Source organism: Vicia villosa, unplaced genomic scaffold (assembly GCF_029867415.1).
Source record: "Vicia villosa cultivar HV-30 ecotype Madison, WI unplaced genomic scaffold, Vvil1.0 ctg.002544F_1_1, whole genome shotgun sequence".
Taxonomy (NCBI): domain Eukaryota; kingdom Viridiplantae; phylum Streptophyta; class Magnoliopsida; order Fabales; family Fabaceae; genus Vicia; species Vicia villosa.
In genome coordinates this window covers 315465-327316 of record NW_026705963.1, presented here as the reverse complement: position 1 = coordinate 327316, position 11852 = coordinate 315465, and the positions used below count along the sequence as shown (strand labels likewise).

Sequence of the window (11852 nt, the reverse complement as noted above, 5' to 3'; positions counted from 1 at the left end):
GGATTAATCAAACTATTTTGGAGAGAGTCAGATGCATGTTGACTAGTGCTGGACTAAAGAATGTGTTATGGGCTGAGGCTGTTTCGACAGCAACATATCTGATAAACAGATGTCCTTCGACAGTGTTAGATATGAAGACACCTAAAGAAGTTTGGTCGGGACATCCACCAGATCTCGACAAACTGAGAGTATTTGGCTGCCTAGCCTATGCTCACATTAGGCAAGACAAGGTCGAACCTAGAGCTCTGAAATGCATGTTCATGGGATACCCTGAAGGAGTCAAAGCTTATAGGCTATGGTGCCTAGAGCCAGGTCACAGGAGGTGTATCACCAGTCGAGATGTAGTTTTCAATGAAGCTGAAATGGCTTTTAAGAAAATTGATGATGTTGGTCGAAGTACAGAAACATCTGACGAAGAGCTGGAACAGGTAGAGATTCCTGTTGAGGTGGAGCATGTTGATGCTGAATTGCATATCCCTGATGAAGTCAAAGAAGAAGTAGAAGATGCTGAGGAAGTTGAGGAAACTGACAATGACTACCTATTGTCGAGAGATAGGTCGAGAAGAGTCATTAAAGCACCTCAGAGACTTGGGTATGCAGATCTTATAGCTTATGCCTTAATCTCTGCAAGTGAGGTTCTAGACGAAGAACCTAGAGACTACAAGGAAGTTATGAGGAGTCGAAATAAGACTGAATGGCTGAAAGCCATGGATGATGAGATGAAATCTCTTCATGATAATTATACTTGGGAACTGATCAAGAAACCTGTTGAGGCAAGGTTAGTCAGCTGTAAATGGATTTTCAAAGTTAAGGAAGGAATTGAAGGAGTGACGTCGAAAAGATACAAGGCAAGATTAGTTGCAAGGGGTTTCACTCAGAAAGAAGGTGTCGACTCCAATGATGTGTTTTCTCCTGTTGTGAAGCATAGGTCCATTCGAATGTTGCTTGCCATGGTGGCACAATTCGATCTTGAACTGGAACAAATGGATGTGAAAACTGCATTCTTGTATGGTGATCTAGATGAAACGATCCTGATGAGGCAACCTGAAGGGTATGTCGAAAAGGGGAAGGAAGATTATGTGTGCAAGTTAAAGAGATCTTTGTATGGGCTGAAACAATTTCCTCGACAGTGGAATAGGAGATTCGACAAGTTCATGGCACGCATAAGTTTCATTAGAAGTCAGTTCGACCACTGCGTTTACTTCATATTTCAACCTGGTAATTCATTTGTTATTTTGTTGCTTTATGTGGATGATATTCTCATAGCAAGCAACAATGTTAAAGATGTGACGAGGGTGAAGTCTGAACTCAATAAGGAGTTCGATATGAAGGATCTGGGAGCTGCTTCCAGGATTTTTGGAATTGACATTCGAAGAGATAGAAAGAAGTCGAAGTTATGCTTATCTCAAGAGGCATATCTACGAAAGATTCTCGAAAAGTTTGGTATGTCGAATTCGAAGCCAGTTGTGACTCCAACAAACCCTCAATTCAAGCTGAGTATTGATCAATGTCCCAGTACTGATGTCGAAAGAGCCTATGTGAATAGCATCCCATATGCTAATATAGTTGGTTCTTTGATGTATGATATGGTCTGTACTAGACCCGACATAGCATACGCAGTAAGTCTTGTAAGCAGGTACATGACGAATCCTGGAAAGGCTCACTGGCAAGCATTGAAGTGGATTTTAAGGTACATAAATGGGTCTCTGAAAAGAGTCCTAATTTATGGTGGAGCCTTGGGTGAAGATGGTAAAGCAGCAATTGGAGGATATGTCGACTCTGATTATGCAGGTTGTATGGATTCCAGAAAATCTATTTCTGGATATGTTTCACTATGTTTGGCACAGCAAATAGTTGGAAAGCAACACTTCAGAAGGTTGTTGCTCTATCAACCACTGAAGTGGAGTATATTGCATTAACTGAAGCTGTGAAAGAAGCATTGTGGCTTGAAGGTTTTGCGAAGGAGCTGAAATTTCAAGGTCGAGGTATCACTGTTAAATGTGATAGTCAAAGTGCAATACACCTGTCGAAGAATTCAGCCTATCATGAGCGAACTAAGCACATTGATGTGAGGCTGCATTTCTTCAGAGGAGTAATCGAGCGTGGAGAAGTCCAACTGCTGAAGGTTTCGACTGAAGACAATGCTGCTGATATGATCACCAAGACATTGCCGAGTTGCAAGTTTTTCCACTGTATGCAGTTGATAAAGCTGCATGAAGAAAGCTAGTTTGTTCCCTTGATATTGTAGAGTTAGATCCAAGGTGGAGATTTGTGAGATATTGGATCGAACTCTAGTATGGCCGAAGGGTAGCTTCTTGGTTCGACAGGGTTAAGCATGAAGTCGAAGGTTGTTCACATGCTTGTGTCGAAGATGCTAGGGTTGTTAGCATGTTAAATTAGGTTTAGTGTTTAAACCCTAATTTGTTAAGTTAGCTTGTTTATTAAGTTGACTTGTGTAATGGGCCTTGTGGAAAAAGCCCATTAGTTAGTATGTTAGGTTTTATTATAAATAGCTTACTAGTCTCTCATCATTGCTAAGCTGCAAATCCTAATTTAGGGTGAGAGAGGTTATTTGTTATTCTTGTAAACTTGTAATCTTGTTTTCTAAGAGAAAGTGAAAGAATAGCAGTTATAACCAATTCTTGTGTTCCTCTTCTTCCTTGTCCTTTATTCTTTCCTTGCATTATACTTTGTTTTTGGTATTGAATTCACAACAATAAGAAAATCAAAATTAGTTATAACTGTTTTACCATTCACTTACTCAATAAGGATTCAAAGGTTACAAGTGAATAACAACAACCAACCTCTCTAACAACCAGAGAAAACTAATCTATTTATAGACTATTAAGCTAACTTAAACAATTGAGCTAAACAAACAGACTCAATTGGACATGTTAACAAACCTAACATTTTGACTACTACATGCTTGAGCATACTTCGACTACAACATGCAGAACTTCGACATCAGAATGTAATCAGACTTCAACAACATGCTTAATCTCTGTTGAACCAAGAAGCTACCCTTATCAAGACTAGAGTCGATCCAAAATCTCACAGGCGGTTTCCCACGCCCTCAGGTTATACGAAGGTTTTTAATTGGCTCCCACATATAAGCTTCACCACATACCATTTGCAAGTATGATATTATTTTCAATTTCAAACTTCCACTCTATCAATTGACTGACTTGAGCTTTAAAGTGTTAATCTTGCAGTTCCCTTTCCACTTCGTCATGCCTAAAGTTCTCTCCTTAGTACCACGAGAACTCATTTCTCTACCTTTATATTTCTCGATATGGAAAGAAACAATTAATAAAAGTAATTCGATAAAATGATTATTCTATTTCCTTCAATTAGTATATTTTTTTAATATATTTATTTTAAAAGAGACGGAGTAATACTTTTTGCATGTATTAAAAAGTAGTACTTATATTTAATATCTTTTTAAATTTAAAAATTATAATAAATAAATAAATATCGCATGCATTAGACAAAACTTTTTAACTAAACTTGTTGAATTAGTGTCTTACACCGTGTGTGGGTGCAGTTTGTGGAAAATGGTTTAATTACTTGTTTGTATCAACTGCTATGAGCCAAAGACCGATGGGAGTCAACAAGAATAGTGGAGTGAGACAAATAACCAAAACAGATGCTATTATTTGTTTTTTAGGAGAATAATCAGTCATTAGACCAAGTCAACTAAGCAATTATTTTTATCATACATTCAGTGTATGGTGAATGAAGAAGACTCTGCTACTTAAATTTTAAAAACTTTTAGCTCATAAAACATACTAGTTTACCCGTGTGTGATTCATGATGGCTTCAGTTAACTATCAACTTCTGTTCCTTCTGTTTTTACACCTCATGCTGCGTCTTGTGTTGGCGGGTGGATATGAGAATAAGTACGAATGAGAGTGTGCAGGTTCATTTAGATGTGGATATCTTGGCAATATCAGCTTCCCTTTCACTACAGCACAACACCGGGACTGTGGCTTATTGCCAATACAATATTGTGATGATGTTTCAATGAAGCCAAAAATGATCCAATTTCAGACTAAAGGGAAACTGTTTGATTTTGAGGTTGAAGCTGTAAGTCCTCTTGAGCATCACGGCGGTAATGCTAGTTGCAGTTGTGTTTTCAGAGACATAAATATGCACAGACTACTGCAAGACAGAAGTTGTGATGTTTTCAGAAATAATTACACTCTTCCTCCCACACCTCACTTTGTTTCTTTTCATATAGAAACTTACACAATCTTGTTCACGTGCAACCGTAGCCTCCATGTCAACCCTCCAACATATATACATAACTATACAAACTGTCCTCTCTATGATTTCTACTACCAGCCTCACATCGATACTGATAAAGAGTCTTGGAGTGCTTTTAAAACATGTGCAAATGTCCGACTTCCGATTAAAGACCTCGCTGACTCTGAAGACCCTTTTACTTTTGTAACTGCTGATATCACAACTCAAGTTAGCATAACAGAGGAATGTGCAAATTGTCACTACAACCAAAGAGGACGGTGTCAACTTGACGGCAACGGAAGGTTTTTTTGTGCCAATGGTAATCTAACAAACACCCCGAAAACACACAACACACATAAATGCATTGTATCCTATTTTTTCCTTCACAACTTTATTTTCATCTGTCAAATCTGAATTGTTTACTCTATTTGCAGCTATGGTGGCAAAACAAAAAGGGCTGAGGTGGAATGTTAAACTGGGTATAGGTAATGTACCATTTCCATCACTTTCATCACGCGTCTTCAAGTTTCATTTATCTTTCATATGAAAGTTCATCAATCTGTTAAAATGCAAATTTTCTAGAAGAAAATCACAGTTTAGTCTGCATAACACAAAAATATAAGTTTTAATTTATATAAAAGCCATTACTTTCTTGTAAAAAGAAGTGATTACTTTCTTACACAAAACATCTTTGTTGTGTTTCCAATTGTCTCCAGCTATGATGGTGACTATTGGAGTTGCAGTGCTGATGTTGTTGGCTTATTGTTTACGAACAAAGATCTTTAGTGCAGCATTTCTTTTGTTCAGGAAGGAAGATTCAACTCATCATATTATTGAGGAGTATATGAAAGAACATGGACCTCTTCCTGTTGCAGCTAGGTACAGTTATTCAGATATAAAAAAGATAACAAACTCTTTCAAAAACAAATTAGGCCAAGGAGGGTATGGAAGTGTATACAAAGGGAAATTACATGATGAGCGTAATGTTGCAGTGAAGATTTTAAGTGAATCAAAAGGTGAAGGTGAGGATTTCATCAATGAAGTTGCGAGTATCAGTAGAACTTCACATGTCAATGTTGTTAGGCTTTTGGGGTTTTGTTTGGACGGTTCTAAAAAGGCGCTAATATATGAATTTATGCCTAATGGATCTCTTGAGAAGTTCATATATGAAGAGAAAAATCCACTGCAAGATGATCGACATTTGGCTTGCAAATCATTGTATGATATTGTAGTTGGCGTTGCTCAAGGATTAGAGTATTTACACAGAGGCTGCAACACTAGAATCTTACACTTTGACATAAAACCTCATAATATATTACTAGATGATGATTTTTGTCCAAAAATTTCTGATTTTGGACTTGCTAAAATATGTCCAAGAAAAGAAAGCATTGTATCCATCTTTGGTGCAAGGGGAACACCAGGATATATTGCTCCTGAGTTGTTTTCCAGAAGTTTTGGTAGTGTGTCACATAAATCAGATGTCTATAGTTATGGAATGATGGTTTTAGAGATGGTTGGACGAAGAAAGAACATTAAGGTTGAAGTTGATTGTTCTAGTGAGTTATACTTTCCACACTGGATTTACAAGCGTCTTGAATTGAATCAGGATCTTGGACTTAGGTGTATTAACAATGAAGTTGATGAAGAAATGGTAAGAAAAATGACAGTGGTAAGTTTATGGTGCATACAAACCAATCCTTCAAATCGACCATCGATGCATAAAGTGGTGGAAATGTTGGAAGGGAGTCTTCAAGGGTTGGAAATGCCACCCAAACCCTTTTTGTCTTCTCCTTCAGTATCTCCAACCAATTCGTCATCTGAAATATTATAATTTATATGGATGTTAAGATGCAATGCAGACTGCCATGATATTTGACGTATCATATAAAGAAAATGTTACTAGTATAATATAATTGTAATGTTGTATAATTTCTTTTGGTTTTTGTTTTATGAGTAGGCTGTTAACACATATTCATATTATTGTATTTATTTATCACAACAATGTTATTCCTATGTATTGTCCAGTTTATAAATTTTCTGTGATTGGCGAGTTGATCTTGTCTCGTGTCAAAGCTGGCATAACTAGCTAATATCTATCCCCAATGTCCCTTCTGATTTACTTTTTATTTTCTATAGCAATCGTGACTTTATAGTTTTCTGCAGATGAGTATATAGATTTCATTATTTGACTAAACCAGTGTCAGAATTCACCCAAATGAATTAGGTGCTACACTTTTCTCATTTATGCAGTAATCAGACAAACAATAGGACTGATATGCTGTTAAGAACTGCATGCAAATGTGAATTTTAAAGAGAGAACAATGATATGGAAACCATAAGGAAAAAAATATGGGCAGAAAATTTTGAGATGTTATGTCTTCCAAGATCTACTTATTTGAGAGGACAACAAAAATAAAATATTCTACAAAATTTTATATTTGTATCTAGTAGTCCATTTTTAATAATTTGATTGGTTTTTTTTATTAATGTTGTATACTGCTATTCATTACATTTTAACCTTTGATAACTATTTTGCTGTCATGATTTGGACGGTAACAATATGTCAAGAAACAGTTAAGATAATGAACATTGATAAAAACGCGTGGTAGCTGGTAATCAAATAACTTGACTGATATTGTGCCTTTGTCCCCGCATTTCCGTTAGAGCCTATGTTTATGAAGCACAACCTTTTACTACTTCAAATCTATACTTTTTTTTTCTTTTTAGGATTTTTCCCGGTAATTACCATAATAGCCTTTAAGAATAGATAATAAGTAGACATTTGTCTAGTTGTCCCTAATTAGTTTTGTTTTGTTTTGTTTTAGTGGCGTAAAGATTGGGAGTCAGCTGAAATTGTCTTTGATATATGGACAACTGTAAGGAAGTTTACTTCCTGAATGATATGTTTTAGAGTAAAGTTTAGGTTGAAAACTTGGCGTGTATTTAGGTGGAGAAAGATGAATTGCTATTCAATGATGCATAATTTGACAGTAACAGAATTCATATTCCATTCATGATAAAATATAACCAAAACTCCATCAAGTTATAAAATGTAGCCATTAATCTATACAATATTAAGAAAAAATGAAGTCTTTTGCCTAAAATGAAGTCAGGCTGATTGCAACAGCCTTGTGGAAGTAAATTCCCATAGTATTGACTGAAAAAGTTCCAACTCCAAGTCAACAGTGATTGAAACAACCACAAAATTTAATAATATTTCTTACTTGCTTAACAATACAGCTATCACATGTTTATACACAATAGAGGTTGTTTCAAACATGAACCTGTTGATCTTTTCATGTTGCATGGAATTCAAGTTGTTGGAAATTATAAAAATAATAATTACCATTAGTGTGTTTTAATGTGACAAAAAAAGGGAATAGATTTTGGTTGTTGTATAAATTTGTTTTTTGAATTCAAATTTACAACATTTCATGAAGGGGTGCCTTGTGTTATTGTAGATGAATCATTGCAATATATGGTGAAAAGATGTTGTTTCATCAAGAGTTGCAAACTTATAAAACAACACATGCATGGGCTATAAATACACATTTATGATTTTAAAATGTAACACACAAAAATCATAAATCCTCTTCATTATTCCAGACATTCCTTGCATTCGAGTTCTTCACTGGTCTTGTGCAGACTCGAGTAAGGCTGACATTATCCTGAGTATTCTTTCTTTCCAAACTCTAAGACAATTAAGAGAGTACTTGAAATAATTTTAAGGAAAGTGACTCCATTCACGATTCCGCCTGGATCCTTTTGTTCTTTCCGATATTTCTAACAATCTTAAACGTATTTATTCTTCAATGGCTTCCGACGATGCAGTTTCAAGCATCAAAGTTATGAACCAGGATGTTGTCAAATTGGATCGTTTTGATGGAACTTACTACACCAGATGGCAAGACAAGATGACATTCCTACTGACTGCCTTGAAGGTTCATTATGTCTTGGATCCCGACTTAACACCAATTCCTGAACCAACCGAAAATGATTCTGAAAAAGTTAAGAAGGAGCGCATGAAAAGTAAGGAGGACGAACTGCTATGTCGTGGATATATTTTGAACACGCTATCGGATAGTCTCTATGACCTCTATACGGATAATCCGTTGGCAACAGAAATCCGGAAAGCACTCGAATTCAAATTCAAGGCTGACGAAGAAGTTCTTAATTTCTAAATATTTTGAATTTAAATTCATAGACTCTAGGCCCGTTCTTCTCCAAGTGCATGAATTGCAAGTCCTTGTGAATAAAATAAAAGCAGTAAAAATAGACATCCCTGAGACCTTTGAAGTTGGTGCAATCATTGCAAAATTACCACCTTCTTGGAAAGGCTACAGAAGACATTGTTGCACAGTTCTGAGGACTTCTCTTTGGAGAAAATCCAGAAACATCTTCGAATCGAGGAGGAATCGAAGGAAAGGGAGAAATCATAATATGCGGGTCTTTCCAAAGCAAATGTTGTGACCACCAAAGGAAAGAAGAAACATGATGACATGAAGAGTCATCTTGGACCAAAGGAGGAACATAACAAGTTCAAGAATTCTGGCGGTCTTAAAGGTCCAAAAAATGGATGTTACGTGTGCGGTAAACCTGGACACTATGCTCGAGATTGCAGGCACAAGTCAAAAAATGAGATCAATGCAGTTCGGGCCAATGATGACATAATTGCTACGGTGAGCAAAATTATGGCAATCAAAGAGAAAGTTCAAGGTTGGTGGTATGATACATGTGCTACGGTACATGTCTCATATGACAAGGTTGCATTCAAAACTTATTCTGAGGCAAATGATGGACAAGAAGTACAAATGTGAAATGAAGTCCGCTCTAAGGTTGTTGGAACCGGATCAGTCGAACTCAACTTCACTTCCGAAAAGAAAGTTACTCTTGTCAATGTGCTTCATGTCCCCGACATGAATAAGAATCTTGCTAGTGGGGATTTATTGGGAAATCCAGGTATTAAATCTGTTTATGAATCGGGCAAACTTATTTTGATCCATAATGGAGTGTTTGTTGGAAAAGGATATTGTACTACCGACAATATTATTAATAAAATTTCTAATTCTGCTTACATGCTTGAGTCTGTTCCTTTATGGCACAATAGATTAGCACATTCTGGTATTAGTTCTATGAAGAGACTAATTAAATCTTGATTGATTTCATGTGATATAAATGATTTCCAAAAATGTGAATTATGTGTCAAATAAAAAATGATTAAGAAACCTTTCAAAAGTGTTGAAAGAAATACAAATCTACTTGATCTTGTACATTCAGATTTGTGTGAATTTAATGGCATGTTAACACGCGGAGGAAATAGATACTTTATTACATTCATCGACGATTCCTCTAGATACATTGATGTATATCTCTTAAAGCATAAAGATGATGCTTTTAATGCCTTTAAGATTTATAAAGAAGAAGTGGAAAATCAATTAAGTAGAAGTATAAAAGTTGGGTTAATACCCTTTTTAGTCCCTTACCTATATACAAGGGTCCATTTTGGTCCCTTTTCTTTTAAAAGAGTCAAATTGATCCCTTATTTCTTCAAACAGTGTCATGTTTGTCCTTTCTATTAACTCCGTTAGTCAAAGTCAAATATATATGCCACATCATGTACACTTGGCAATAAAATACTCCATTTAATCAAGTTCTTTTAATAGATGTGTGACACGTGGTAAGTGATAATTTCAATGGTTTAGATTTATTAAAATTAAACTCAATTTTTTATTCAGAAAAAAATACAGAAAATAAATTAAGAATCAAATTTATATACTCTTAATTATGATAGTCTCTCTACAGATATGGAAATTAGGAATAAACAAGAAATCTAAAATAAATAAAAAAAATCTTTTTTTAATGATTTACATCCATTTCAAACAAATCTGGAATATTTTCAAAAACTAAGAATCAAAAACTAAATCTACCAAATATTTTCAATTGATATTCCAGAAACTGTAAACAACATTCTACACGCTTTCAATCCAAAATTGAGAGAGAAGAATCAAGAACTCATACGATTCTCATTCCAAATCCAAACATTTTGCTAACTGATTTGAGGGTTTTTATTAGGGAACAGAAAAAGTAAACCGCTTGAAAACACAAAACCACAACAGATATCGCCACACGCCGTCGTCATGGTAATCGTTTTCTTCTCTTGTTTTCGGAAAATCGTTGTGCTAGGAAAACAAACGGTGTCGTTTCTTCTTAAACTCAATTTCGGGTGAAGGAGAATAAGGTTTATTGATTTCATCGATTGAATCTGGAATTAGGGTTTATTGTTTAGTTTTTCTGTATGAAGAAATTGGAGTAGGAATACGATGTATAAGCCAGAGAGTAATAGCAACAAGTTGCGAGATTTGGGTTGGATGGGTTTGAATTTGAAGGTTCGAAAGGAGAGAGTTTGTTCTGATTTAGGTTCGGGTTCAGGAAGAGGTAGAATGAAACTATGGATGATCCGTGTATTTTCATCAGAGATATTATAGAATTGCATCGTTCAGTTAACAACTATAGGTGATTTGTTGGGTCCTATAGTTCTTAAAGGTTGGCCTTGATGTTTCACTCATGAATTTGCTTCGAGTTCCAGAGCTATGGATATTCAGCTCTTGAAGATTTTACTTTTTAATTAGTTGAATAGTCTAAGAAATATATAAAATATATAAAATAAATTATATTTTAAAAACCAAGAAGATGATGACTAGGATGCCATGTAAGTAAAAATTAACGTCGTTAGTGTGAAATAGACGGAAAGGATGAATATCACACCGTTAGAAGAATTAAAGGATTTAATTATTTCTTTTAAAAGAAAGAGGACCAAAATGAACCCAGAGGTATAGGTAAAGGACTAAAAAGGGTATTAAGCCTATAGGAGTGATAGGGGAGGTGAATACTTTTCTACTGAATTTGATGTGTTTTATGAAGAACATGGCATAATACATGAATGTTCGGCACCTCGCACACCGCAACAAAATGGCATGGCAAAAAGAAATAATCGAACATATCAAGAGATGATGAATGCTATGTTGATGCATTCTGAACTACCTCTCCATTTATGAGGTGAGGCCCTATTATCTGCTTGCCACATAATCAATAAAATTCCTTTAAAGAAAACCGATATTTTTCCATATGAAGCATGGAAAGGCAGATCACCAAATATCAGTTACTTTAAAGTGTGGGGGTGCGTGGCTTACTATAAAAACATGGATCCTAAGAGAACCAAGTTGGGTCCTCGAGGGATAAGATGTGCCTTTGTTAGATATGCACAAAATAGTAAGGCATATAGACTGTTAAATTTAGAGTCTAATGTAATTGTAGAATCCCGAGATGTGGAATTCTTTGAAAATATTATCACCAAGGATAAAGAATCGAAGTCGGCCACTAATAAAGAATCTTGTGAAGAAGAATCTTCTCAAATTGTAGAAATACAACCTGAAGGAACTCCTCGAATCATTGAATCACAACCCGAGCCTAGGATAAGCAAGAGAGTCCGGAAAACAAGGAATCTAGGACCAGATGAAATTGATCCTCAATTTATCTCCTTTTATCTGGTTGGACGAAATTGTAAGAATTTCGTTCAAAGTATTCCGTTCATTCTCCAAGTAGGGGAT

General features: G+C 35.5%; 1 protein-coding gene across 1 annotated transcript; it reads left to right on the top strand.

Annotated features, from left to right (window-relative positions):
• Positions 1 to 3759: 3759 nt before the first annotated feature.
• LOC131639144 (LEAF RUST 10 DISEASE-RESISTANCE LOCUS RECEPTOR-LIKE PROTEIN KINASE-like 2.4) lies at positions 3760 to 6335 on the top strand. The gene is made up of 3 exons (XM_058909646.1): positions 3760 to 4564; positions 4680 to 4730; positions 4962 to 6335. Exons 1-3 carry the CDS (start codon positions 4024 to 4026, stop codon positions 6074 to 6076), a joined length of 1707 nt encoding a protein of 568 aa, XP_058765629.1. The 5' UTR covers positions 3760 to 4023; the 3' UTR covers positions 6077 to 6335.
• The last annotated feature ends 5517 nt before the right edge of the window (positions 6336 to 11852 follow it).

Coding starts and splice junctions, on each gene's coding strand:
- LOC131639144 (XM_058909646.1), top strand. CDS start 4,024: ATGAAGCCAAAAATGATCCAATTTCAGACTAAAGGGAAACTGTTTGAT. Junction 4,565..4,679: donor AAGGTTTTTTTGTGCCAATG/GTAATCTAACAA, acceptor CTCTATTTGCAG/CTATGGTGGCAAAACAAAAA. Junction 4,731..4,961: donor GAATGTTAAACTGGGTATAG/GTAATGTACCAT, acceptor AATTGTCTCCAG/CTATGATGGTGACTATTGGA.